At 38.7% G+C, this 27566-nt stretch overlaps 6 protein-coding genes across 7 annotated transcripts; 3 read left to right on the forward strand and 3 right to left on the reverse strand.

The window, feature by feature from the left end:
• Positions 1 to 2147: 2147 nt before the first annotated feature.
• Positions 2148 to 5146, reverse strand: LOC101303908 (dnaJ homolog subfamily B member 11-like). Its single transcript, XM_004300419.1, has 9 exons — positions 4761 to 5146; positions 4530 to 4665; positions 4240 to 4354; positions 3714 to 3830; positions 3329 to 3415; positions 2960 to 3019; positions 2793 to 2870; positions 2602 to 2673; positions 2148 to 2501 (listed from the first exon to the last, which is right to left on the reverse strand). The coding sequence occupies exons 1-9, from the start codon at positions 4963 to 4965 to the stop codon at positions 2343 to 2345; spliced, it is 1029 nt and encodes a 342-aa protein (XP_004300467.1). The 5' UTR covers positions 4966 to 5146; the 3' UTR covers positions 2148 to 2342.
• Positions 5147 to 5352: 206 nt separating this feature from the next.
• Positions 5353 to 6181, forward strand: LOC101304191 (60S ribosomal protein L6, mitochondrial-like). Of its 2 annotated transcripts, none has more exons than XM_004300420.1 (2): positions 5353 to 5379; positions 5520 to 6181. In XM_004300420.1, exon 2 carries the CDS (start codon positions 5537 to 5539, stop codon positions 5843 to 5845), a length of 309 nt encoding a protein of 102 aa, XP_004300468.1. In that variant the 5' UTR covers positions 5353 to 5379; positions 5520 to 5536; the 3' UTR covers positions 5846 to 6181. The 2 variants fall into 2 exon arrangements, with proteins under 2 accessions (XP_004300468.1, XP_004300469.1); XM_004300421.1 differs by having other exon boundaries at positions 5359 to 5379; positions 5537 to 6181.
• A 1346-nt stretch (positions 6182 to 7527) lies between these two features.
• LOC101304676 (probable ADP-ribosylation factor At2g18390-like) lies at positions 7528 to 8988 on the reverse strand. The gene is made up of 5 exons (XM_004300422.1): positions 8889 to 8988; positions 8688 to 8798; positions 8440 to 8602; positions 8128 to 8208; positions 7528 to 7790 (listed from the first exon to the last, which is right to left on the reverse strand). Exons 1-5 carry the CDS (start codon positions 8951 to 8953, stop codon positions 7653 to 7655), a joined length of 558 nt encoding a protein of 185 aa, XP_004300470.1. The 5' UTR covers positions 8954 to 8988; the 3' UTR covers positions 7528 to 7652.
• Positions 8989 to 11156: 2168 nt separating this feature from the next.
• On the forward strand, positions 11157 to 13391 carry LOC101306730. Its single transcript, XM_004301761.1, has 3 exons — positions 11157 to 11289; positions 11505 to 11634; positions 12251 to 13391. Exons 1-3 carry the CDS (start codon positions 11157 to 11159, stop codon positions 13389 to 13391), a joined length of 1404 nt encoding a protein of 467 aa, XP_004301809.1.
• Positions 13392 to 18905: 5514 nt separating this feature from the next.
• Positions 18906 to 21084, forward strand: LOC101304971. Its single transcript, XM_004300423.1, has 6 exons — positions 18906 to 18987; positions 19070 to 19109; positions 19377 to 19527; positions 19670 to 19730; positions 20038 to 20299; positions 20671 to 21084. Exons 1-6 carry the CDS (start codon positions 18948 to 18950, stop codon positions 20924 to 20926), a joined length of 810 nt encoding a protein of 269 aa, XP_004300471.1. The 5' UTR covers positions 18906 to 18947; the 3' UTR covers positions 20927 to 21084.
• A 443-nt stretch (positions 21085 to 21527) lies between these two features.
• Positions 21528 to 23493, reverse strand: LOC101305268. Its single transcript, XM_004300424.1, has 3 exons — positions 23311 to 23493; positions 22885 to 22982; positions 21528 to 22304 (listed from the first exon to the last, which is right to left on the reverse strand). Exons 1-3 carry the CDS (start codon positions 23467 to 23469, stop codon positions 21734 to 21736), a joined length of 828 nt encoding a protein of 275 aa, XP_004300472.1. The 5' UTR covers positions 23470 to 23493; the 3' UTR covers positions 21528 to 21733.
• Between the last annotated feature and the right edge of the window lie 4073 nt (positions 23494 to 27566).

Consider the following 27566-nt stretch of genomic DNA (forward strand, 5'->3'; position numbering starts at 1 on the left):
AAAAATCTATTAAGAAAATCTGTTAGAAAAAGTTAACAGACATCAGTTATGTGGGTCATGTTTTTTAAGTGATTGTCCTATGTGGATCAATAAGACAATGACACCTTGCAAGGTATTAATACCCTAAGACACCTAAGTCTTTTCCTAGAATAAAACCATAATGACTATTTAGATGAAAAATTATGACTTTAAGGACTATTCAGATTAAAATAAAACCATAAGGACTAAACAGATGTCGACTTCAAACCACAAAGACTAAACAAATTCCAATTCTTTAGAGAATCATTACACAAGTATACTTTATTATATTAATGATAGAAAATGGCCACTTTAGACAGAATAACATCTATGTGGCAAACTGAGATTAGACCACATAAGAGAGTCCGGATGAGTGCGTCCAAATTGGGTCGGACGGAAGTTTTTTCCATATGTACTTGACCATTTAAAGAAATGATGCGAAATATTTGATTCTACTTATTACGTGCTGCCGGCCGTGTAGTTTTTCTCTACTCAATTCCTCCGATGAAAGTTAATAGGCAACCGAACCAGCTCAGTGTGTTTTACCACTTTGCATGTCTATTTTACTTGCTTGTTACCTAATGGCCATAACTGTACTCCAAAGATGGGTTAGTTTCTCCCAGGCCGCCTATGCTGTCAGTACAACTGTGATTATATGTTTGTTGTTTTCCCCCTCAGAATTGCCATTAGAGAAGAGCTAGCGCTGTGGAAGCGCTGTGGAACCAAATGAAACAACCTATTGATCCTCCTAGTGAGGTCAGAGTAAAGAAATCAGAAGAAGTTAAACAAGATATACAAGTTAAACAACCTATTTTTTCATGTCCTCTGGATACCTTAGGCGCTCCTTGCATGTTAATCTCTAAAGGATTGTGTGAGTTTTGTTTGTTTGCAAGTCTAATATGATATGAGCCGTGGAGGCTGTTCCTTACAAGTCACAACAAACCCCTGACTGGCAGTCACAAACTCATTTTTCTAGGGTGACATTATATGATAAATCCATGATACACGTACTTAACATCGGTAACTGATTGCTATAAACAAAGACATGTAAACATGTTAATTTAATTGAAAGACCGTCAAATGTTAGAATTGAGTAGAACTATTGAGATATTAGAGAATATTAAAATAATAGTATTGTTGATTATTGTTACGATGGTTGAGAACACTGTAACTTTTCTATGTTACATTGTTGAGAACATGCTTGCGGGATGGTAAACTTCTATTGTCCTGGATAACAATTGGTTCGATAACAATTGGCAACCTCGGATATGATATTGTTGGAGCCGTGAAAGAGGAAAAAAGAATTGCATATGGCTTAACACCTTTGAAAACAATCATTTTGAAAGGATTGAAATCAATAGATTTGCTCTTCGGGAGTGGAGTTTCAGCCTCTATGCTTTTCTGATGAAAAAATGTCCCGTCTCTTGTTGCTGGTTGATAATAACTCGTTTGCATAATTTGAGGCTGGAGCTTTATGAAGAAAGGGTATAATCATACAGGAAATGCATACATATAGAATACAAAAAGATCTTTATAAATTGTTCTACTTGTTATCTAAAAAAGAAGATCAAAATAAATCTGGTTCAGGAGCAGAGTTTGAGCCACTATGCTTCTCTGAAGGAAGGACATCTCTCTCTTTTGTTATTGGTCAATCGTAAAAGGCTGGAGCTTTACAACGTGGAGAACGATAGAATTCAGAGACAGTTTCCTGACCTTCCCACTGCCAGATTCACGACCAAGATCACACATTTGAGTCCCCTGGTGAAGATTTGAGGCAGTAATGACGGGTAAGAAAGCCAAGAGGCAGTCTCAACCAGACAAGAGGCAGTGTGTCAATGAGCTTTGTAAACTGAATAGTTCTCTTATCTTCTGCTGAGTCTGTGACTCCATACTTTGTAATAAGTGCTAAATAGGTGTCTTCTGTTTGTGGTTATACAGTTTCTTATGAGAACCTATGCACATAACTGCTTTTCTATATATGGAATTTGACAGCTGATTGTGATGTTTTGTTCTCTTATAAGCAAGTATTCTGAAAGTTGTGCTTATTTGCATTTTTTTGTTATGTTGGCAAAACTGGATGGGGAATGTCTCTGATAAAGTAAAGAGTATGAGGAAAAGAAAGAGTGATTGTGCTAATGATTTTTGTTTGAGTTAGGATTTTCAATAAGACAAAAGAGAGCATGCACAGGAAAGAGGATAATGAATATCTATAAATTGTACTAGATATCTTAAAAAAGAAGCTGCTGAGGGCTTCTGAGTTGCTTTTAACTTTTCTGTACTTGCCTCATGTTACAAATTTGAACCAACAAAAATGCACTCCTACTCTAACCAAGAACAGCTTTGATCTTTGTCTTCTGTTCTTCTGTAAGTGAAGTGGGGAATAGAACCTCAAATTTGACGTACAAGTCTCCTTTTTTTGAGTGAAAATGCAAAGGCATCCCTTCCCCTTTGAATTTTCTGACTTCCTTGGGCTTTGTAATTTTCTGCGTGGTTACGGACATAATGTCAATTACAGCCTCCCAAAATATAAAACACACACATATATTGCCATGATATATTGAATTTTTAGCAAGTATGTTTAACCTGAGAGCTTATGTCAACCAGATGATCATCCAGGTGTTCAATGGTCTTCTCAAAGCCAACCAGAGCTTGAACCTATATACAAAGAATAAGTTACTTGTTATATTGGAACTTTTTTGATGCAAAGTAAGAATAACAAAATAGAAATAAGAACATTAACTTGACCCCCAAATTTAGTGGCATCTATGTCATACCAGTGTGATGGTGATGGTTGTATGCAAGTCATTGCCTTCCCTTCTGAATCGGTCATGAGGTGCTGTGCGGATTCGAAACTGTAGGAACAATGTGTTATTTATTTGTCAAAATGTGGTTCATGGATATTAGAACTTTACAAACAAGGTGGTAAGGTCAGAGCACTAACTTTTAAATCTCCAGGTTCTCCATCAATTATGGGTTCACCATCCTCATAGAAAACCACCTCCTGCAACAAAGGTTAAGAAAATAAAGTTACTATGCATAACAAATGCATACATTTCACTGACTTCAGTAATTATGGAATAATACTCTTCTTCTTGCCCCCCCTTTTTTTTTTTTTTGAGATGAATAATTCTCTTTACTCTTAAATTAGGCATCTGCGGAATAAGATAAACACCATGTACATGAAACAAAACCAAACATATGCAAAAATAGGATTTGGTTTCTGTGAATGCAAAAGGAAGAAGTATCTATTGTTAAGTGATATAACTAAATTCCAAAACTCGAAAAAAGAATATGAAGACTGAAAGCTTACTTGTCCATCTTGCATCCCTTTCTCAATATCAACAGTGATGAAATATCCCTCCCTTTCATATTTAACATTGTTACATTGTTCGCAGACCTGAAAGCACATATTAGAGTATATATTAAGGTTGATATAGCAGCATAACGGTAAAAGTAGATGATAAAGTGACAGACAAAATAATAAAATTATCCGATGCAGAAGAGGTGGGCGTGCTTGCTTGTGGAAACAGAGATTTTATTTTATTTTATTTTTTTCCCAAAGGACAACTCTCATTATCAAGAATGGAAGAACAACTTTTCTACTCAGCTAAATATATGGTCATTCTCTCCAAACCATTTTTTTTTATTTGTTTTAATCACATGGTAACAGAAGAAATGCTTGTTCATGTATATACCTGTTCTGTCATTTGCTGGAACATTCCTGGACCAATTTGCCTGTGATATACCTCATTTCTACAGTTACAACGTCTCTTTCCTGGTGCTGGCTTTATAACATTCTTCTCTCTCCAAACCTGACAAAGCCCACATAAGAAGTCATAATTAGATCAACCACAGTACACCCTTTTGGCAAACTTAATGTCTCCTTTCTAGTAATAAGAATAAAAGTCAGAGAACAATAGTAACCAGAACCACACACGCACACATATTCCATGCTGTTGGAAAGCAGCCAACAATATGGTGTGCAGCTTCAATAATTCTAAGCATAATGTGTACAGATAAAAATGATATGCATTGTCATTCAGGGGATATATTTAGTCTATGGCCCATGATTCAGACACTTCAAAGCAAGTTACCAAACAGCAGAATGAAAATATTTCCAAATTGCAGGTGATTGAGTTCTCAATTGGTAGAATAAATAGTTGATATGGGTTTCAGAAAACCATAGAACTGAGAAGCTGCATAGGGAGGAAAGATTATTACCTTCAATGAACCTCCCATATAGAGGTCTTCCAATGATGCATCCAATTCGATGACTACATCATCGCCCTTGATTATTTTATCTTCCTCTTCAGCAGAGCGTCCACCACCAAAGAAACTAGAGCAAACACTCAAATTTCAGATATCGCCCTCGAAACCACATAGTTTGCTAATGCTATTTTAGAGTTTTTATTAAAGACATTAGATTCGTATTTACACAGTTTGAATTGCTGCTAAAGGAATATGAGCTAGTAAGCAAAGAAAGGTATTGCATCAGAGAAGAGGAAACATACTCGGCGAAAATGTCATTGATGTTCATTCCCATTCCACCACCGCCTCTTCCTCCACTGGCGGCATGCTGTTTGAGACCGTCTTCTCCATACCTGTCGTAAATGCTCCTCTTCTCGCTATCCGAAAGCACCTCGTAGGCTATCAAATACAACAATGATGATGATGAGTAAACAATAGAAACAGAAACGAAACAAAAGTTAGATATTGGATGGAGAATATAATAAGAATAGTACCATTATTGATGTCAGCGAATCGCTGATTGGCCTCTTCATTGCCCTGGTTCTTATCGGGATGGTACTTCAAGGCGAGCTTCCGGTAAGCCCTCTTGATCTGCTCGTCCGAGGCTCCTTTTGGGACTTGGAGTATCTCATAATAGCTCTTGCCCGCTGCAATGGCGGTGCAGAGCGCGCACAGCACCAACAGCAGCAACTTGGCCATTCCAGCAGGATTTCGATTTGATTGATCCAAACCAATTCAAATCAGATCAAATCAAATCCAATCCCTCTCGGCTCTCTCTCTGCCTCCAATTAAATTAGTTGGAAGGAAACTCCGAGTTGAGTTCGTTCGTTATGGAATTCAGGACTGTGACTCACTTTGTCAATCTCCCAGTCTTCACTTCGAAACGTGTTTTCCTCCCAAACTAGCCAATCATCGTATGCATCTGGTTGTTCCGTCCAATAGCTGCTCGCCACGTCTTTCTCGCTTTGTGTTTTCCTGGAACAGGCACAAGTCAATATTGGGCCGGGTCGAGTCAATAGTGGGCTCAGCCCGACTAGGAGTTTTCTACCTGTAACCATATGCCAGTTAAACCCTACGCTTTCCGACGCCGGGAACGATTGCAGGGTTCAACAGGTATGTATATCTACAATCTCTGATAACATAGGAGAAGTTTTAATTGTTATGATCATAGTGTTCTCGAATTTGTTTAAATTTTTCTACTTTCTGATAACTGTGGGCTTAAAATTAGCTTATTAATTTGATTGAGATAAAAGGTTAGGTTGGTTAATAGATGGAAGCTCAGTTCTTTCGGTTTCTAAAGATCGTGGGAGTGGGGTACAAAGCAAGAGCCGAAGCTCAGGGGAAGATGTTGTATCTGAAATTAGGGTACAGTCATGAGGTTGAACTCACAGTTCCTCCTGCAGTTCGTGTCTTCTGCTTCAAGAACAATGTGGTTTGCTGCACCGGAATTGATAAGAATAGGGTGCATCAGTTTGCTTCTGCCGTCCGCGGTTGTAAGTCGCCTGAAGTTTACAAAGGCAAGGGCATTATGTACATTGATGAAGTTTTCAAGAAGAAACAAGGAAAGAAGTCCAAGTAGCACACTCAATCCCAACTATCTTTGCTTCTCAGTTTAATTACCCTCAAATGCTTCTTCACATTTGGTTGGATTTTCTTTCTTGCTACTAAATAAGCATCACTCTCTTCCTCCCCTATGCTTCAGCTGTGTTTCATTTTGATCAACTGTTGTTCGAGGGGGTTTAGCTCCTAGTTTGTATGATCATGCCTGTAATTGAAGAAACAAGCATTGAGAAATGTGTTGCCCGTCTTAAGTCTTGAACCTTACCATGTTGCCGTTGAATAGGCCAAAGTCAGTAATAAAGAGATTGTTCTGTATTATATTCCTTTGCCATCTATGAAAGGATTCCATTACATGTGTTACATGTTTACTGCAATTCTGATTCTGACTACAGTTGATCGGATATCCATATTAGAGCTGAAAAGCCTGAAAATCTTAACACTTCTGAATTCTGATTGGGCTAAGTTGTGGACACCGAGGTGTTTGTGTCAGTTACGGATGAACTTAGCAAGTTACTGAAGCCATTTAGTTTTGCATTTTGACAAAGAACAAAGAAATCTTTCTGCTACTTCTTAGCTGTAACAAAGATAGTAAGGTGTTCAAATCCCATCGGTTTCCCATGTAGGAACAAAATTGGACTCAAACACTATCTGTTATCATTAGAATCAAATCAATCAATCAGTATTGGTATTGGAGATGGATCATTCAACAAGAAGCTTAAGAGTTACTTAGTTTCAGATAAGTAATCCTAGTTGTATATCACTCGGAGAACAAAGAGGGTCATTGTATTTAACCTGAATTACACCAAATTAGTATTGTGATAGGATTATGCCAATACAGTTGTTAACATTGAGTTGTTTAAGGATTCAGTTATGGCACTGGATCAGGTTTTGATCATTATATGAAGAAGGCTAAGTCTCTGTGTTATGCATCGTTTTTTTTTCATTGAGTTGAAGTATCCCCATTGTGGTGCTTGATTCAGAAACACATAAGGCTTGCATCTCCCTATTGATTCTCTTTGTGCGTGTGCAGTTGCTTTGGAAGGTTGTCAAGACAGTTGCATCAAAGATTGTAGTGAAGGGAGACTGGAGACCCAACAAAAGGTATACTCCAAGTGATTCTAGGATAACTATATTCTGTAGAACTTAAGCATGTTCATGATAAATATTTGAAAAAGAACCACGACTAAGATATTTTGAATTCTGAAACAAAAACTGGCAGTATTTCTCTAGATTAGATAACAAGCCAAGGAGATTGTTTGCAAGGAATTGGGCATCATAGATCCAGTAATTAACATCCCACATCCAAGTTAACAGAACAAGAAATATCAACCATGAGTTCATTCCTTAATAAGCAAAAGCTACAACAATGGATTTTACACATCTACAAATCGACTAGACACAGTGTTCAAATAAGAGTTAAATCTCAGAAACATTGTGCATATGACGATCCATTCATACCGTTAATCTGGCAACTGGTAGCTCTTCCAGCATGAGTATTAAGGGAATTTCCCTACTTTAACCTTTAAGTTAGCAACTTCTGAACTTCATGTACAGCTAGGCGAGTCCACACCCAAACATAAAATTAAAAAACTCTAAAGTAGCCCTAAAATGAATGTATCTGTGAATATATATAGCAAAGGAGAGTATAAAATGGATTGAGGTAGAGGGAGAGCGACACACACAACATACACACTCATTTACTTCAACACAAACTGGAAACTGCAGTCAACTGCATCTATATACTTGGATGATTGTCTAGTGTTCACTGAAACATGACTCAAAATCACATAATACACTAACAAATGTAGAAGTACAGAACATACACATTAGTCAAGCACATAGATCCTAGAGGCAATGTCTTGAACCAACCAATCAAATCCCTCAAGCAGTCCCTCACCCGTGTATGCACTGCAGCCAACAATATTCCAGTGTCGAGTTTTATCCATAGCCTGCAAGTTCAAAACCTAGACAAGTAAAATATGAACTATATTAGATACTCATGATAGAAAAAATAAAATTTCACATTGATTTCTATACATAAGTTGGTTTCATCCGGATGGGAAAAAGAATCTCAAAATGTCAAACAATAGTGCTGCCTATAAAATCCATGGAAATTATGGGTGACGAATTGACGATATTTCGTTTTATTTTCGTTAACAGTTAATACAACAATCTCAAGAGCAGAGGCAGAAGAGAATGAAGCTGTTTATGGGTGACTGATAATCAAGGCATACAAAAGCCAACAAGCATTCCAACAACACCTTCATTCACTTATGAATACAGGCGGGGCTAGAGCCTTACCTTGGCAATTTCTTCTGGAGTAAGGGCACCTTTTATGTCCTGCTTATTTGCTAGTATCAATAAGGACGATCCTGATAGCCTCTGTCATATGAACAAAACAAGTCTGCATCTTAGAGCAATTCACCATGAATAAAAAAAATTCCATAGAAACCCCCTCACAACATGCACAAATATGAGGCATTGGTGAACTTGTGAGAAACATTACTAGAATGGTAAGTATAAGAAAAGCTCGAAACATGAGACTAGGTAAAGCAGCTGAAAAACACAATGCTGTTCAGTTAACAAATGGGGGAGAATGGGCAATGTCGTTACCTCTTCCTTCAAGAGATTATCAAGCTCCATTTTGCAGTCATCTAATCTTCTAAGATCAGAACTGTCAACCACCCAAACAAGACCATCAGTTTGTTCAAAATAGTTCCTCCAATAAGATCGTATGGTTTTCTGACCCCCAACATCCCATATGTTAAGTGTATATCTGTGAAAATCAAACAAACAGCATTTCAATCTCTTACTCAACACCCAGATATAGTAGTTGTTGCATAAAAGAAAGAAGTTTTGACTTTTGGTAAGTGAGGGTCTTGATGTTGAAGCCGAGAGTGGGACTGACGACGCTGGTGTCCTCCCCATTAATCCTCAGCACAATCGTAGTTTTTCCAGAATTGTCAAGCCCGCTGCATCATCAACATCAAAAATCTCAGCAAAAAAAAAAAACAGCCATTTGAATTTGAATTCTCCCTATAATTAAACAAGGCATGACTTACACCATGAGTATACGTATTTCTTTCTCCTTCCTTTTGATTTTTCGAATGATGCTGAGAAGACCCATTTCAGATCCAGCTTCAGACGGAATTTTACACTCTATACACTGTCGAAACTCGAAAGAACGCCATCATAAGCAAGGAAGACAATTCGGGTCTTGGGCCGGAACATCCAAACCTGGAGGACCCGATCCAACGTAGCCCGTTAATCTTTGGATTTGGCCCGCCGCTGCTTACCCAACTTTTTTTTTTTTGGTTAAAGGGAGTCGATGTCTCTTGCTGTCCTGGTAATCCATTATTGACAATTCTTCCTTCTTTCTCGATTGAGACAGATATTCTTCCTTTCTTAAACTAGGAAAACGTTAAGCCAAAGTCATCAAACCAAACTCAAGTTAATTTTGAAAAGATCGAAATTGTAAACCAAGATCAAACACGTACCACTTATTGAACTTGTTCAAAATCAAGCCAACTCCACGCTTGATACTCGATCAGTTTAATTGGCTCGATCGACTTGTTTATAACCTAGCTGCTGCTTAATTATACGATCAATACGTTGATCAGCAGGCTGCCTCCCAAGTGTACGTAGTTAATTTTGTGATACTTGAAAGATCGAGCATGCATATATGACAGGTACATATATAGTAAATGTGGTTGTTGGATTCGGTTGGTTTGTTATTTCTCGATCGATCTAGCTTATTCATTTTTATTATGAACAAGAAAGAAACACGTACGATCGACATCCTAGTACAAATCATTGAGCTGTATCGGGTCCTCTTGTTTCTGCTTACATGACAATGTAAGATTCTAAGATGCATGCGCGGGCGTGTGTTAAGTTCATGTCTCTCAATTAACCTAAACGGGTGATTCATCATGATCGATATTGACAACACGTACGTATTTCTTGTTCCATGCATATCGAATGAAAGCAACAATGAATTAATCACCTAATTATAATAAATTATATATGTTCCCACACCGTACGTATACTAAGTTAATTGCTATATACATGTGTGTGTTTAAGTGCCTGCTGCATGCCATAGATCCCAAGCTATAGCAGGAAGCTTGCTCTAATTAATCTTAGGATTTCTTAGGAAAGCGGTTAATGACAAACAAACCTGCAGTATAGGCGTAACTGTGTTGTACTTTTGTAAATGCGCAATCAAGTTTGGTTTGTCAGAATCCCGATCATAAGTTTTTTCGGATTCATGTTCGATGACCTCAAGAGAAAATTCAAACAGCAGGCATATCCAAACACAGACTAATTCTTATGAAAGAAAAATCCATATGCCCTATAAACAAGGGAGCTGGCCTAGCTAAGGCGCATAGTTTGCGTTACATTTGGCAACTGCGCGCATGCACAGCAGTCAGCAATCGCAATACTTGATCGACCTCACTAGGTTTGAAAATAACAAGATCGAACTCTCTACACACTTTCATACTTGTTCTATAGCTAGCTAACTAATTATTAATAGTTATATATAAGTAATTTGGTACGGCCGCAAGGGTACTTCTTACGTCGTATGGGGTACGTAGATAAGATAAGAAAGTCATAACTAGATATATAGATGAACTAAGTAACAATTAATGAGATATTTTGTGGGAACCGATCGAGGTGAAATATTGACCTAGCTGCAGGAGGGTGGAATTAGATCGGAGGTGGAGACCGAGCGAGGAGGAAGAGCTAGAAGGAGGGATGACTGGATGAGCCGCGTGCGTGCTTTGCGTACATATATGGACGTGGGAAATGCAAAGCCCCATCACGAGCCTCTCGACAACGGAGAGGCCACGACTCTGGTATTCACTTGTAGGCCGTCGTGGCACAATCTCACACCACACTTAATTTCTCTATCGGAAGCCCCACCCGTCTTTATATCATCTCTGTCCTTCTCGATCGATCATGTCTTTCTCTCTTTGTAAATCACGTACTTTTATTAAACCTTGCACCTCTCTAGGTAGCCTGTCCTCACTCTTCAAGTCTACACATACATACTGCTCATCCTGCTCTAGCTCAGTTGTTAATTACTGTACCAGCTAGCTAGCTACCCTAGCTAGCTCTCCTAATTAACTTGATTGCTGCCGCAGATACTGTGCGTCCTTCTATGATCTAAACCACAACACAAAATTAAGCTTGAGCATTTACTGGCATTGCTGGGCACTATATATAATCAGTCTTGTATTCTACATAGAGAGAGAGAGATAGATAGATCGAGTAGTTTGAACTGCGCGCTGTTATAGCAGTACGTAGTGATCGATCTGTATATATAGACAGAAATGGGGAGGGCTCCGTGCTGCGAGAAAGTTGGGTTGAAGAAGGGAAGATGGACAGCAGAGGAGGATCAAACCTTAATCAACTACATCCGTGCTAATGGGGAAGGCTCCTGGAGATCGTTGCCCAAGAATGCAGGTACATACCATAATCACCAACACAGTGAACACATGTTTGTAATTAAGCTCGCTAGTAGTGTTAAACTGTTAAATGTCTGATCTATCAGCTGTTCAGTTTTTGCAAGTTCAATCCATAGATCGAGGTAGTTTGCCGGCAGCAGCTACCTCATACAAATATCTCCTGGTGTGGAAGTTAATTAAGAGCTAATAAAATGAATGTGTCGTATACTGAAGGGTTACTGCGGTGTGGGAAGAGTTGCAGACTGAGATGGATAAACTATCTGAGAGCTGACTTGAAGAGGGGAAATATTACTCCTCAAGAGGAAGATATCATCATCAAATTGCATGCTTCTCTGGGAAATAGGTATGTGTGTGGATATCTGTGTGCATTTCTTCTATATATACTAGCTATTACGTCGTACTGTTCTCACTGACTCGATCGATATTTACCTTCCCGGCCGGGTTGCTGTGTTCTGATGCAAGATTTTAAATAATGCAGCAATTAAAATTCTTTAGTCCATTAATAGTAATATTTAGAATACCAGAAACAGGTTGATTGAGAAGTTGTCTGTACGTTTTTGAGGTTTTTCTGTCAATAATTAGACAGAAATAAATTTGCTTTTGTTTGTTATGTATATGTTAATAAACTTTAGGAATAGACCGATCGACTTCATAAGCGTAAGGCGGTATTCAAATTATTCAGTGAAAAGCTATGTATGATGAATCATCTTATATTACCTTTGTTACCTACTGATCGATTCTTTCTTATTGTCTTTCTCGCTCCTACTACTAATTAATTATTTCTATGACAGAGACGGCGAAAACTGAACGTACATGCATATATATGATATATGCGTGTAACGTCCTAGTTCACCAGAAATGCTTTTTGATTATATATTAGTAATTAGTAATTGGTTGTGTAAAGCTTGTGTGATTATATTAACTTTTTTCACACTGTCAATATATTACGTATGATGCAGGTGGTCTTTGATAGCTAGTCAATTACCGGGAAGAACGGACAATGAGATAAAGAACTACTGGAACTCGCACTTGAGTCGAAAAATAGACGCTTTCAGGAGACCTATTAATAAGATCCATATGCCTTCAGCATCAGCAGCAGCAGCAGCTAGTAGTAGCAGCAGCACCACCACCGCAGCAGATGAAATCAATATGGCGATGAAATTAGGACCACCCTCGTCCAAGCGAAGAGGAAGAGGTGGCAGAACCAGTCGCTGGGCCATGAAGAAGAACAAAGTCACCTACGCTTCTACAGCCATCAACCACCACTTGGATTCATGCACTCATAATCATGATGATAAATCGGCAACGATGACGAGCTCGTCTTCCCCTCCACCTCCTTCCGCAGCAGCAGCAGCAGTTGCGGCTGGCACCGGACAAAAAGAAACACAAGCATTAGTCGGAGGAGGACCATCTGATGGCTCAGCTGCAGGTAAATTTGATGACGGTGGGGAGGTGGCTTTCAATGACTTGATGATGGACGTCGCCAATGAAATAATATCGGATCCAACTGGGGTGCTGACTTTAATTGGTGAAAAACAAAACGACGATGGTGATGATGACACGGGCGTTATTAGGGACGACGAGGACACCGGCAAACTTTTATGTGGTCCAAATAAAGTGATGACTAATGCTACTGCAGCGGCTAGTCATGAAGAGGAACATCATCAGCTCGATCAGATTAGTGCTACTAATTTAAGCTCATCATCAAACTCAAATTCCAAATCAAGTTATGGAGAAGCGGAAGCAGCTGCGTTTGATGGGGATGACTGGTATAATTCATGCTCTAATTACTCACCAGGCTCAGCAGCTGCTGCTACTTGTAAGTTTGATCAGCAGAAGCAGCAGCGTGATGGAATTAATGGAACAGTGAATGATGAAATGACATGGGATTGGGAGAGTGATATCCATAGGTACGACTACTTATGGAATGTTGATCAGAAAGATGATGAGAATATGCTCTCTTGGTTATGGGAGCAGCACGCTGCAGATGATCATCATCTTGACCATAGCAATAAATCGAGATCAAAGGCCGTGGTGGTCGATGATGACTGTGACCCGGCTGACAAGCATAATGCTATTCTGGCTTGGCTTCTATCTTGAGTTCAGTTAATTTTATACGGACACTTGCCCTTTTGATCCATCGATCTTTGTTTCTTAGTTTGTCGCTTCCTAGTTTTTCGACAAGTTCTTGCTTTCCTAGTTTTTATATACAACAGAAGCTTAATTATTAAAAGCTAGCTAGTTTTTTTTTTCCTCTATTTAGGGTTGTGGAAATCATTAAAAACTCGCCCTACAGTTTGTATGCTAGGCTCTCATAAAGTTTCACCATAAATAATTGAATTAGGGTTGCTGCATGTTTCAAATAACTTTTTTTTTTTTTTTGGCGAGATGTTTCAAATAACTTTTAGTGATCGATGTGATATCCTAGCTGTAAATAAACGAAGGGACCGCTGCTTGTTCCTTCCGGCCGGGGCCAACTGCGTCACAAGTCATGAATGTTGTATTTACACGCATACCTTTCAGCCTTGATGAAATTTTGTTTTCTAGAAGAGAGGAACGTCGGCTACAAGAAGAAAATAATTACCACAGACAAAAGATATCTTGTTCATATTTGCTAAGATAATATGAGAAAGAAATTGATCCTGTAATCTCATTTACTTCAATTTTTTTGTTACTGCAGAATCATGTTTGTTACTGATATCAAAACAAAAAGTTCATATCATAGATATAAGTATGAAGGCTCCGAATCGAAATTAGAATGAAAAATACATGAATTATGACAATTTTATGGTGCACATACTGACGTACGCACCATGTTGTCATATAACATATAGATTCGGAAAATAGTCATTGTGATTGTTAATTACAAAAGTAGTACGAAAAAGACGTGAATTATTATACGTAGATTGACATCATACTGTTTTATCTGACAAAAAGTTTGAATATATATAATGACAGTCGTGAAATTAGAAAGAAGATTGAACACGTGTTATCATATATAATGTTATACTATACACGCGCACACACCGACGATGTGATTCCAAAAATGAATTGTGAAATAGAAAATCTGTTCGAGCATGAAGGTAAGTCAAATTAAAAGATCTCAATAGCTCACCACACCTCCATGTACCTCCGCATGTCGATGACGGTTAGTTCGGGAGAAGCCCTAAGTAACTGGGGCTGGAGACTTAAAGATATGCTGTCAATGTCATGCATATATAACTAGCCAAAGCTAGTGGCGGGACTCATCTATCAGGAGACAATTCAAGAATGGCCGGACCAGGCTGCAGCGCGGGACCCATAAGGCAATAACTCACTCTTACGTACTCTCTTCCAAAGTCTAACACTTCATTATCAGCACTTTACAAGGACTTGGACAATTCCTCCAGGGCATGCTGTCCTCAGGAACCAAATTCGCCAGACGATCAACATCGATCCACATATCCATGCAGCTAGCGCAATTATATTCATTACCTCCGCGTGTAGGTATATGTCAAGCCAATGCTCCTGTGTAGTGTAGAATGTAGTATCTATTGTTAACTAGTTATTGACTTACACTAACCAGAATAAGCAAGAACAAGCATACAACTATCCAGCTGTGCACACACTCGTTGTAGTGTTGTACGTTATATAACAATACTGAAAAGTAATTGTGATTCTTTGTGTTCAAGTTGGGAGAAACAAAAGTTATATAGCGTTAATTGTTCGATGTTGATAGTGATACTATTAAGAAACTGTACATGACCGGAGATGAGGATGATTGATTAGTAATAATTACTGGCTTAAGTACTGCATGGTGATGTTGAGGAGAAATATTGTGCTTAAACGTACTATTGTACCAATAATAAAGAATATCCACGCATCAAAACAACCGAGTTACTGGCTATATGACAATAGTCTATGGTATGTAATAAACAATAGTCTAAGGACTAATTTAAGTTTACCCTCATCAACATTAGATCGATCATCATGTTAGTCTTTTTTTTTTCAATTTCATTAAAAACACCCCTCGACTTTTAATTTTCATCAATCGTGTTCAAATATCCGTTTTCCATCCAATTCTCTCATCATGTGATGACGTGGCATTAAGAAGAAAACCAAATTTGAAGTAGCTGGGCCCACAGGAAAATGGCAAAATAAGCAAATTACATTCAATTCCACCAAAATCACTAAGGTTAGGAGGTTGTGATGGGAACGAAAATGTGTATATTTGTTGGTCAGCCGTGGCGTGGTTGGTTAAGGTGGTTAACTAACAACTTTGACGTCATGGGTTCAAATGTCATTGACATATGTAGGGTGTGTGAGTTATTTAATAAAAAGTTTAAAAAAAAGAAAAAAAGAAAATGTGTATTGATATGGGGGGGGGGAAATGGTTAGAAATGTTATTTTCAGAATTTGACTTTCTTCTTGATGCCACTTCATCACAGTCATCACTTGACGGATGAATTAGATGGAGAACAGAGGTTTTGACACGACTGATGAAAATTGGGAGTCGAGGGGTGTTTTTGATGAAATTGAAAAAAGAATGACTAATATGATGATCGACCTAAAGTTGATGGGGGTAAACTGAAATTAGTTCAAAACTTAAATACCACAACAATAGTAAGCAACAACCACACACTAAATGGGGCCTTTAAATTCTGGATCCCGTTTAAAATATACACACAAAAGCTAGACTCATGTGGTTAGGTTCCGGATCCCGTTTAAAATACATACACAAAAGCTAGACTTATGTGGTTAGGAGGAGCAAAGTTGCATTCATGTATGGCTAGGAGGGGAAAAGCTACACTTATGTGTGGGTTTTTTGGGATCCGGCTCCTAAGGGCAACTCCAACAAGGAGTCATATTTTGAAGTCCTATATTCATTTTAGGACCATTTTTTGCACTATTCACATATGATTTATTTTCTCATCTCCACCAATGAGGTGTTATATGGTCGGAGTCCTATGTTCTTATTTATTCTTGATAAAGATATAATAAGTAGTGAATGAAGACATGACCTTTGTGAGGGTGTTTTTTGTGCTTGTGAATTTCAAACAACAAAGCCCTCTTGAGTCTTGATTAAGCGAGACCAGACCCAAAATCTATCGAGGGTGAGTTCTAGGAGCGATTTTGTTGTGATTCAACTCTATTGTAACGACAACGATTACAAGAACGAAGCTTGTAAATGGATGTGGTGGAGAGCGGGAAGCCTGTGAAGGTTATGGAATGAGGTTGGCAAGGTATTAGGGACAAAAGTTTTAGAGATGAAGTTTGATCTCTTGCATGAGGTTCTTTGAGGTCGCTGATGGCTTCTTTTACAGTGAAATTTTCCTTCAACTAACCATTGACTAAGGTTTAAATCTTCAATTGCTTTGAATTTTCTTCACATTCATTTCACTTGTTTAGTCTTGTATCTATTTTGGATAATGGCAATACCATGGGTTCTTCTTATCTTCCTTGGTGGGAGGTTTTTCTTGCTGCATAGGCTTGACCACCCCGCAGCAAACAGAGTATCGAGAATGGAACTAGGTATCGCTAGGACAGTTCCATATCTTTCCTTCCTCTTCAATTACCTTTCATATGCCATTAGAGCGTGGTTTGTCTCCCTCTGAGATGTGTCGACCTTCTTATATGACCTCCAACTCCTTTGGTTTGTTGTGTTTTTACCGACATGTTTGTCTTTCTCACAGCTCTAGTGAGCCTTGAAAACTGAGTGATGCCAATGTTCTCTAAATAGACTCGTTACTCTAGAAAAATATTGCTGATAAAATTTCCACGAACAACTCCTCATCCTTCTCGTCATAGCAATCCATCACTTATTCACGAAAATGGCAAACAAAATTTACCATCCCAAGTTTATTGTCTGGTGTTGTTCAGCTGAGTAATGGTCACCCTTTCTTCATATTTGGAGATACTTCTTACAAATCTTGTGTGCCATTTCCTCCCAAGTACGGACAAAACGAGGAGTTAGCATGATCAGTGAGGGTTTTAGAAAATTCCTTGACCTGAGGTTGTGGTTGCTAGCATGAGAAACCAATAGCGTTGATAATTCGACTGATGTGCTCTTTTAGAATGCCCTTTCTCCTATCAAAAAGAGTGAATATAGGTGTCTCATATTTTTTGGATATGACAAATGTGTTATGCTTAATGGATAAGGAGGTTGAGAAGCAGATTTCCAGTTTTCAGAGCTACGACACAACTCTTTTTCCAACATGCAACAACATCTTCTTGGGTGACAAATGAGGAAGCCTTATGATTAGATTCTTTGGTTGCGGTAGATTCCTTAGCTGCATTAGACACTTCATGAAAGACTTTCTCTCGCTACTCTTCATTATTTGGTTGCTCCTACTACTTTGTTGCCTTGATTAAGCTCACCAACTGCTTCATTGTGTCAACCATTTCCCTATGAGATCTCCTACAGACATTGAGAAAGTTTGTTATATCTAAAGCAGTGATTTCTTCCTCCTCCTCTAGACTTTCTTCTTACTATGGTTGTTCTTGGAAACGGAATCAGCAAGCTCTTGTTGCTCTTGAGAAGGCACACCAGTGTTATTCTTCTTTCTTCGTGGTGGAGCCATTAGCCAAATCACAGCTTGGTCCTCAATGAAGTCACTTGAAATGTGAGGGTGTTTTTTGTGCTTGTGAATTTCAAAAATACAAACCAGGTCCAGAATTGATCAAGGGTGAGTCCCAAGAGCGATTTATTGTGTTTCAGCTTGATTGTAACAACAATGATTATATTTCAGCAAGAACGAAGCTTGCATATGGATGTGCTGGAGAGTTGGAAGCCTGTGAGTTTAGTGAGAGAGCATGATTTTAGGTTATGCAAAGGTGATTTAATGAGATTGGCTGGGTATTAGGGACAGAGGTTTAAGATTGAAGATGAGATTGTAATGAGCTTCCTCGAAAGCCCAACGAGAACATAACCCACTTAGAAAACGGGTTGCAAAATTTTGGGTATCAACAAAGTTCAAGGTTGAAGATGTTTGAAGATGAAAATACGTCTTTTTATAGAATTAGAAGTTGTATACTTTAGCTGTTGTTTCGATTATTATTATTATTTTTTTCAAAATTTAATTTAGCTATGGAAATAACTGTCCTTGTTTTGTTGGAGGCAAACTCTCAAATCTTAACTATCAATTTTGCAATTCGTCTTAGAGATGCTCTAAGTAAACGTTTCATAATTTTTACCAAGTTCCAAATTCGTTATTTTCATGCAGCTCAAAAAATCCCATGGACTTTTAGTTTGGAGACTTTTTTTGGTCGAGATTACATGGTTTCCTTAAAGGCTTTTAAGACCCAAAGACTAATTCGTGTATGAAGATCTTGTAAGAACCCTTCCTTCTCCCTGACCACTAAAAACATATTGAGATTTACCTCTAATCAAAGTCAACGGGTTTTAAACCTGTGTATGGAGTTCCACACTTAGGCTCTAACCAACTCAACGACATATGGTTTCGGTCCAAGTCATTCTCTCCTTGACCAAAAAAAAAAAAAATCCATGGATTTTGACCCCAAAACCCAAATGGGCTTTTGTTGGCCCACCTTTGTCCCAGGCAGACCAGTCGGGTTAAAAAGGACATAGTCCGTCACTAATTTTGTTTATACATCGAGAGTGGTTTTGACGGCGCATTGCCATTTCCCACTTTTGGCGCGGTTGCGCTGCCCCTGGGGATGTTTAACCCTAATAGGCTCCGCCTCCGAGCCATCACCGGTAAGACTCCTCACTCTCTCTCTCTACCTTTCTTCTTCAAAGTTCAACACATTCTGCTCATAACGCTTTTGATTATTTTCAGGTAAACATGGCTTGCTTTCACTCGCAGCACTAAAGCTTCGGTACTTACTTTCTCCCATCAGAGTTCATATATTTTCTGTGCTTTCCGATTTCTACTAGGCGATTTGCTTCCACTTTGTCTCATGAGTTTGCTTCCTTTAAATATTAAATTTCCAAGTTTAATTATTTAGAAACCTTGCAATATTCATTTCTGAAGCTTCCTAGTGTTGTCAATAATTCAGCAAATCCCACCGTAATTGTTTTATTTCTGGCTATGACAATTTCTAAAACAAGCCTTAGAAACTATAAATTTGCTCTTTGTATGGCAGATGTAATGCTTGGATAGATAATTCTATCATCCCATTCAGTACGAGGGCATCATCTGGAGATGATGACTTCTCAGAATTGGGATCCCCAGTGTCTAAAGCTGCAACTAGTCTTCTAAAGTTGATGACGGAGAAGCCTGAGCCTTATAGTAAGGTATACTCTGTGATGTGTGTATTTGGCTCGGGCTTTGTTATTTTTCAATCTTCCAATGCCGTTACTCTGTATGCTTCAATTTCCTTGATTATCAGTGAATTGAGACATGTCACTCGTACTTACTAATTTCAATTTCAATCAGAAAGCTAATTGTAGGAAAAAACGGTTTGGAGTGCCGTTAGAAAGCAGCAACAGCTTGAAAGGTGATTCCACAAAACTGGGTTACTCTTATCCAACTGCCATTCCAGGCTTCATAACTGCAACAATGTTTCACCGCTTTTCACAGTCTAGCGTTGTTAGTGATAAAACCATGCATTATGCAATCAATATTCCTCGGTTGAAAAAAGCTCTTTCTGTTCTTACTGAAATTCCACATGCTTCTTTCAGGTCCAACCAATAAGCTAGATTCATGTGATATTTATACCTAGTGGATGTTTATTTCAGTCTGCTTTCACTCCCCTATCCCCGTTTTCCATTGTTGTCTGATAAGTATTCCATGTTAATGTTCAGAGACTGTAGGAGCAAGCAAGAGACCAGTTTTGTCTGATGCGGTTTCTGAAAACTGCTTTGATCCTACAATTCATCCACTAGGTGATAAAGGGGCAGTTAACATTAGGATTACAAACATCAACTTAGAAACCACTGATTCCGCAATACACTCCATGTGTACGTCCTGTGGTAGCTTGGAGGGGCTTGTGAGAACAAAAGAGGATGCGGTGGACGCCTTCTTTCGCATCAAAGACAATGCTGACATAGACAGCATACTTGCAAAGTATGAAACAACTTATATCCTTTTTATTCCACGGGGTTTTTTTTCATCGTTGCTCAGCGGTTGTTACTCACTGAATTATACTATATGTTCTACTTTAGTCTAAGAGTAGGATAATCACTATGGGGTAGGGGGATGCCAACACTTATCACCCTGATTATATATTCTTTAGATGGAAGAGGGTATTATAGCAATTCTAGGTGACGTTCTAGATTGGATACCTAGAGCACCAAGAACTTTACCGAAGCATTTGTTTCAACTGAAGTGGAGATGATATTCTGCTGCTACCTATTATTTATTTATTTATTAGTTAAGTTATGCATGAATAAGTTTCCATGTTGTGTTCTCATTTCTATTATGTGTATGGCTTCCAGGTTGAATGATACAGTTCTGAATGACCATAAATGGTCTGCTAATTTACATCAAAGAGATTCCATTCCTGCTGTGACGAGCAAGCAAAGTAATGCAAGCTTGAATGTGGGATTGCATATAAGCCATCAGTTGGCTGAAGTGAGACGGCAAGTCTCCATGAAGACCGTGTGCGTAGAAGATTTGGAGTATCTGCATCATGCCTTGTTGCACCTTGAGGCTCATCCTGACAGCATGACTAGTATCTCCAAGGATGACTGAGCTTGGAAACCATGTGATTGCCAATGTTTCATATAGTACCAAGAGAACTGTGAAAGGGACCAAAAGATTTTGGATGCTGATTTTTTATTTGTTCAAATTGATATGCAGTGTCTTGAGGTTTTGTAGGAGTTTAGATTTGTGGATACCTCTGAAGTATAATGTCTCTACAATCCGATAAAGCAAATTGTTCTTTCCTCTTTTGAAAGACATCGACAAACACTCCTGCAATAGGGCAACCTACGTTGTTCAAACACATTTCCAGATTCTGCAACTCTTCTAATAAATCCCAGCAAATGATTTAGTTTGCTCAGACAGATAAAGATACACTAAAATTGATTTAGATTTTCAAGAGCATGGTAGACGAAGGATAAGCTGTTAACAATGTCAAATAATTTACACGAGGGAATCATCTTTTGAACCTGTAGGTCTCGGTAAGCAACAATTTACATGACTGATTTACAATAATAATATAAGAGATGCGAAATCCATGCTTTAAATTGAAATTCACACACCCTCTTTCCTTATTTGTTAACTTAAATTTTGTCTTTAGTTTAAATTTTGTTTTTTTGTGAATGTGTTAACCAAAAAAGGATGTGGATTTCAATTTGGAGTGTGTGAATTTCACATCCCTATAACAGTTAGATGAGTTATCCCCACTCCTAGAATAAGAGGAACATATTGACTGAATAGTGGTACCTTTTCCACACCTAAACCCTACAGTTAGCAGCACCATCTGCAAATAAAGCTTGTATGGCACTGTAGAATCTTCAAGTCGCTCCAGGCCTCACCTAATGAGAGCTGAAGCATTTAATCTGCAGCAGAATGATTCCCCTTCACATCCATATTCATCATCCTGCATGATTTTTCTGCCTTAAAGTCGGGCTCTGAGATACCCATAGAAGAACACTCACCAATCTGGTAATCCCTTTCATCAACTAAAGATTTCATATAGGAGCATGGTCTCTCCTCACCTTCAATACTAGATATCGACTCTTGCCCTGAACCAAATGTCAACTCAAAAGATGGTGGACCAACAGGTTGTGTTCTCATCTGCACTGACCGTAAGAGTGCAGCCCTCCTTAAGTCAGCTGAGTGGCAAATGTCACTAGGTGATGATGGGAATCGCCCCTCTGAATCAGAGCCTCGTTGACGGGACTGAGAGCAGTTGAAATTAGTGAGAGCACAGCTATGTGAGGGATGCGAACTAGTCGTACAAGTTGAAGGAAACCCAGTAAGTGGTCTTTGGTACCTATATGGAGAGACTGGACTAGAAGGGGTGCTGTCAGGTTGTGAGGAGAATGTGTTTATGGGGTTCTCACAAAATCTCGAGTCGTCTGAGTCCTCTGACATTGGTGAATATTCTAAGGGCATCTCATCCCTGGAAACATATAGTTACACAAAACAAAAATAAAGTGAGCAGAAGATTAAAACGGAGAAAGCAATGTGATCATCATTGCAGGTCTAACATTTTAAGGAAGAAAACAAGGGCAGGAACAGATGCTCAGATCATCGATGCTAATGTCTTCTATCTGACTTAAATCAAGCTGTCTAATTATCCAGAAAAGTTCAACAACAAAATCATACTAGTATGCAAATATGCAATTAGAGTAATTTTGGAAAGAGAAAAGGATACCAAACGTGCAGCCAATGTTATCTGCATTTCCAGAAATTTTTTCATAGCAGGCAGACTTAATTCAGAGCAACATAAAGGAAAGCTACCTATGTCCTCTCTCAAGAGTTGTGTACCACTACCTACCTATGACCCAAACTGAAATTACCCAGCTGGTTTACCAAGATTGAGTTCACTTTACTAAGAAATATTATGATACACTTGCAACTCAAGCTAATACTTGCAAACTCAAGAAGATACAGTTGAAGGTGGAGTAGTAAGTAAGTTCATTACCACATGAAGCGAGGATGAAAAATGCAGAAAATGAGGGTATGGTATAAGAAGTTACCTAGCATAAAACATGGTCTCAGACCTTGCTGGAGATTCCATGAGATTGTCAGGGAGTGGATCTCCAACTGTAAGTCCATTCAAACTAGATGCCATGATCTGCACAAGAACCAATAATGAGGGATTTTGAAACAGCCATACAAGTGAACACTATGTCATGTTTATCAAAAGAATCTGTTTCGACTGGGCAATGCTGCCTCAATGAATTAGAGTGGTGGATGATCTTTAATTGAATAAGCCATCAATCATAAAAGAGGATTCTACCGCCTTCAAAAAAAGAAAAAAAGAAAAAAAAAGAGGATTCTTTGAAAGTTAAATCCCAGTAAAGTTTGATTCTTGAAAGGAAAAAAAAGGGAGATTGATTGAAGCAATCAAAGTAAGAATGAAAATGGAAACCTTAAAAATAACCAAGAAGGAGAAGATGGACCTCGCTGAGATAACGCTTGTGAGAGTGGAAATTGTCGAGGTAGACCTCATCTTCAGGATCTCTGCTTCGCTTTCCAGATGCGGGGGATGATGTCGATGACGATGGTGAAGATGAACATTCTGAAGCTGCTCCTCCTGCTGAGCTCGGCTCTGGACGCATTACTCTGCTCTCTCTCTCTCTCTCTCTCTCTCTCTCTCTCTCTCTCATTCGCCAAACACACTATAACTACAGTATCAGGTAGAAACCAGACGACATCGTTTCCCTCGCCCACTTATTATTACGTTTTTAGATTAAAGTAAATTATAATTTTCACGAAAATTTGAAAGTAATGAGAATTACATCTATGAATTTAAATTTTATTAATTGAGAATTTCATTGTTTAAATTTCATGATATAGAATTTTAAAATTATAAGAATTAATATTTAGACTAACCTCAGTTGAGGGAATTAATAAATGACGTATATTTTGTGAGAAATTCAAATTGGGAATTTATATCTAAATTCCACTATTATTTTTCTGTGGAAATTACAAATTCCACGGGATAAGAATCCAAACGGTGGAAAGAGTCTAAAGCAATTGGGAATTCCTCATTTTTGATTAAATTTTCCATAATTCACCCGCATCCAAACACACGCTATGCACGATGTGTGAGAAATTTCTTTTTTAACTTCCACACTATTTATTCTTTAGGTTCCCATGATCCTATCCCAACTTTGTTCTAAAGCAACTCTTCATAGAAGCACAAAAAATTAGAAGCGAGGACAATTCACTTATTTGGAAGAAAACCGAATGATAACGAAGAAAAATATTCTTGCATTTCTTATATATAGATCTCACATTATTCGGGAGAGGAGGTGATATGTCTTAGATGTGCAAAGACACCTCCTCATACTGAGATGCGGTTTGGGTTAGGAATCCATAATAAATTCGAGAATACGAGGCTTAAAGCAAACAATATTTTGTTGTGCGTGTGGGCAGTTACAAATATGCATGCTGTTACAAGTGAATGATTCAACCTCCTTATTATTGATTCCTGAATACTCATGAATTTGATTACAAATGGAAATAGGGGAGGGCGGAAGATGAGTTTAGAAATCAACCATCCGACTAAGTAAATGTAGCTATGAAATAAATAATAGTCGTTGGAATAATGATAGTAATTCCATTAGGGGAAGGGAATAAATCATCAACCACATGGGAAATATGAAGAAATACTTGTATACATGGATGGTAAGTTAGTACACAATACTATTTTAGTCATTCACATGTAGGGATCACCATACATCTATATCTAAAATCATCTGCACTTAATTGCTAGTCCAAAGGGAAACTCAAGAACGCGCCTAAAAAAAAACCCTAGACTTTGTTGAGTTTTTCTCATATGCTCGTCCGGCTGCACAGGCTTCTGGCCTCGTCGACGTTCGTCGTGTGTGGCCGGATGGGCTGCTAGTATAGAAGTTTGCTATGAGGACTTGTTAGGGCTGAATGGGGTAAAGTTTTGTTGGCTTCAGTCGATGGCGGCGACGACACGGGTGGTGGTTTCGTGGTCGATGGTGGTGTCAAACCGATTCCGGCCGGATCTCGTTGCACGTATTGGTTGTCTGGGCCGATCAAGGTCGTGGGTTTGTGGTCGGATCCACCCGGATCTTGCCGGAAACTCATTGCTGAATGTTTGTGATCGGGTTTCTGTGCGTGTAGGTGAGGTCGGAGGCGGTTCTTTCTTTGGGTTGATGTGGTTGGGGGTGGAGATGGTGGGGAGGTTGCGACAACCCTTTGTTACAGACGGTGTCTCGACAGTGATTGAGATCCGAAAGCGGCGGAAGTGGCGGAGCGACGGGGTTGTAGGTTCACCGGTGGAGACAAGGTTTCCTGTGCAAGACTCGACTTGGGATGAGGTCCATGCTTTGACCCGTTGGGCCTTGGTACAGTTTTGGGCTTCTTCTAGACCTATTGTGGATTGGGTTTGGGATTCTACCCTAGGTCCATTCTATTTTTCTTTTTTGCAATTTTATTTAGAAATTTTGTTTTACTATATTTTAATTGTAGTTCTAAGCGGCTTTTTGTCGCCAATAATACTCTATCACCATTTGATAGGGTGCCAAGGGCCTTGTGCCGGTCTATGCACTTTGTGTGCCTTATCTGTTCTAGGTAGGCGGCGCGTCGTTTGCTTGGTCAAATGAGTGCAACCTCCTAGTGGCAGGATGAAACTTAGTGTCGTTGGGATTATTATCCGACAGCAACATAGTAGGAAAACTGTATTATTGGATATTAGGATATGTAAACGTGTTACATGTCTACTGATCTTTCTATTATGTCACCACTGTGACAAAACAAATGAAGTTGTCTTTAGAATAGTACTCTTTGCTAGTTAATGTTTGTTTGAATACATGTACTTTGGAGTTGCAGAAATTCTCGTTATTATTTCGGGACTTCTATATGTTTATTGTAATCAAGGATTTAGGCTTCATGTTCCAGTTGGTGCTTGTTTGAATACATGTATTTTGTAGTTGCAGAAATTCTCGTTATTATTTCGGGACTTCTATATGCTTATTGTAATCAGGGGTTTAGGCTTCATGTTTCCCCTTTGTATTCGACAGTTTTATTAATGAAATAAAAGCTTAAAAACAGTCGCACCAGCCATTTATTATATAAAAAAAAAACCATCCATATAATATGGAATCCCTACACGGCGTGTACTATGGTTAACCTTCAGCTTGGATTATCCTTTATCACATCACACGTTGACCGTGATACCTATTCTTACATTTCTTAGACATCCCAATCAATCCAGTATTGGTTTGTATCAAAAAAATCAGTCCATGATGAAGGATTAATGGTAGAGATAAAGAGATGGCAAAAGAATCATCTTATTTATTGATAGGAGCCCTTTATATAGGGAATTACACAATACCAATATGGTAAGGATATGAATACATAGATCTAGTCTAACTACATATCCTATTGGCATAAGGCCAAGGCACACAGTAGAGAATATCCTAGAACACTCCCCCTTGTGCCGCGCGCTGATATGCCGATGGTGCTGATCTGTTGCCTTGTCAAAAACCTCGTCAAGTCACAAAAACCCTGTGGGAGAAAAACTGAACCTTGATCGTAGGAGAAAAAGAGTACAACGCACCCTTCACATTTGATAGTGACATGTATGTATGTGCTAGACTCCCCCTGAAGTTCGCACCTCCCCCTGATCTTTACATCAATCATAGGGCTCTTCCTGATTCTTACTAATCACGGAAGTTTCAAAAACTTAGCATGTCAATGCTCTTTAACATGTCTTCAAATGTGGCATTAGACAATGATTAACTAAATCATGCCGTATTGTCCTCAAATGATCTTTTACACTTAGATCTTGAGGAGAAGGTCGCTTGTGAACTCAAAACATAAGTTCGTGCAGGAAATCAGATTTCCGCGCAGCATGACCTTCAATTACTAGAACAGTCGTAACTTCCTCTAGGAAATACATATGAACGAACCGTAAACGGTTTTGGAAACTAGACTCATTTAGCTTTCCAACCGTATATTACACACATTCTGGTTCATCAGGAGCTGTTCACAAAATTCCGTCGAAGTTGACTGTTTTGCCAAAATCAGATTCTCGGACAGATTCGTCCTACTTTACGAAAACGGCCATAACTCACTCAATATAATAGGTATGATCAAATGGTTGGTGTCTCTGGAAAGTAGACACATAGACCTTTCCAATGGTATCAATTTTACCATATTCCAGTGAGTGAGGTTTCCTGTAAGTCTCGTGGAGCTTGACCTACGAAACTTGGCAGATTCTGATTTCGCTATTGATGTGTCTTTCTTATGTAGGGATAGAATAAGCCTAAACCTTTCATACCATTAAGTATTGAAAAGGAGGTACTGCCATTACATTGGCGTTGCGTGGGCCCATAGCTACACTTAGCTTTACAACTTTTCATAGCGAATGAGATGTCTAAGTCTTCGTATTGTGTTGAGTACATTGATGCGTCTAATTGTACTTAGATGGGAACTCCATCTCTTAACACATATTTGTCATCTTGCTTTAGACAAAACAACGGATCTCTCTTTAGAGCAAGACCTTGACTAATCATGGGAGTATATGTAGGCCTCACTAGTTATAGAGCGCCTAAGCCGATTGATGGAAAATCATCATCAATACAGTCATCGAGTGCCTTATCGAGACCATGTCTTCCCAAGATCTTTTTCTTCGGATGTTGATACATATTGGCATCTCTTGATCCATCAAGAGTCC

The sequence above is a fragment of the Fragaria vesca genome, linkage group LG5 (assembly GCF_000184155.1).
Source record: "Fragaria vesca subsp. vesca linkage group LG5, FraVesHawaii_1.0, whole genome shotgun sequence".
In the NCBI taxonomy this organism is placed as follows: domain Eukaryota; kingdom Viridiplantae; phylum Streptophyta; class Magnoliopsida; order Rosales; family Rosaceae; genus Fragaria; species Fragaria vesca.

What these genes read in the sequence shown, in the direction of transcription:
- LOC101306730 (XM_004301761.1), top strand. Translation starts at nt 11,157, where the DNA reads ATGGGGAGGGCTCCGTGCTGCGAGAAAGTTGGGTTGAAGAAGGGAAGA. An exon ending in ATCGTTGCCCAAGAATGCAG is followed by an intron (nt 11,290 to 11,504) that starts GTACATACCATA and finishes CGTATACTGAAG; the next exon opens with GGTTACTGCGGTGTGGGAAG. An exon ending in CATGCTTCTCTGGGAAATAG is followed by an intron (nt 11,635 to 12,250) that starts GTATGTGTGTGG and finishes CGTATGATGCAG; the next exon opens with GTGGTCTTTGATAGCTAGTC.
- LOC101305268 (XM_004300424.1), bottom strand. Translation starts at nt 23,469, where the DNA reads ATGCGTCCAGAGCCGAGCTCAGCAGGAGGAGCAGCTTCAGAATGTTCA. An exon ending in ACAAGCGTTATCTCAGCGAG is followed by an intron (nt 22,983 to 23,310) that starts GTCCATCTTCTC and finishes GTTCTTGTGCAG; the next exon opens with ATCATGGCATCTAGTTTGAA. An exon ending in GAGACCATGTTTTATGCTAG is followed by an intron (nt 22,305 to 22,884) that starts GTAACTTCTTAT and finishes ATATGTTTCCAG; the next exon opens with GGATGAGATGCCCTTAGAAT.
- LOC101304971 (XM_004300423.1), top strand. Translation starts at nt 18,948, where the DNA reads ATGTTTAACCCTAATAGGCTCCGCCTCCGAGCCATCACCG. An exon ending in CCGCCTCCGAGCCATCACCG is followed by an intron (nt 18,988 to 19,069) that starts GTAAGACTCCTC and finishes GATTATTTTCAG; the next exon opens with GTAAACATGGCTTGCTTTCA. An exon ending in AGCCTGAGCCTTATAGTAAG is followed by an intron (nt 19,528 to 19,669) that starts GTATACTCTGTG and finishes AATTTCAATCAG; the next exon opens with AAAGCTAATTGTAGGAAAAA.
- LOC101303908 (XM_004300419.1), bottom strand. Translation starts at nt 4,965, where the DNA reads ATGGCCAAGTTGCTGCTGTTGGTGCTGTGCGCGCTCTGCACCGCCATT. An exon ending in TCCAGCAAATGACAGAACAG is followed by an intron (nt 3,416 to 3,713) that starts GTATATACATGA and finishes ATGTGCTTTCAG; the next exon opens with GTCTGCGAACAATGTAACAA. An exon ending in GAGAACCTGGAGATTTAAAA is followed by an intron (nt 2,871 to 2,959) that starts GTTAGTGCTCTG and finishes TTGTTCCTACAG; the next exon opens with TTTCGAATCCGCACAGCACC.
- LOC101304676 (XM_004300422.1), bottom strand. Translation starts at nt 8,953, where the DNA reads ATGGGTCTTCTCAGCATCATTCGAAAAATCAAAAGGAAGGAGAAAGAA. An exon ending in GAAATACGTATACTCATGGT is followed by an intron (nt 8,799 to 8,888) that starts GTAAGTCATGCC and finishes TTGATGATGCAG; the next exon opens with CGGGCTTGACAATTCTGGAA. An exon ending in ATAATCTCTTGAAGGAAGAG is followed by an intron (nt 8,209 to 8,439) that starts GTAACGACATTG and finishes TTCATATGACAG; the next exon opens with AGGCTATCAGGATCGTCCTT.
- LOC101304191 (XM_004300420.1), top strand. Translation starts at nt 5,537, where the DNA reads ATGGAAGCTCAGTTCTTTCGGTTTCTAAAGATCGTGGGAGTGGGGTAC.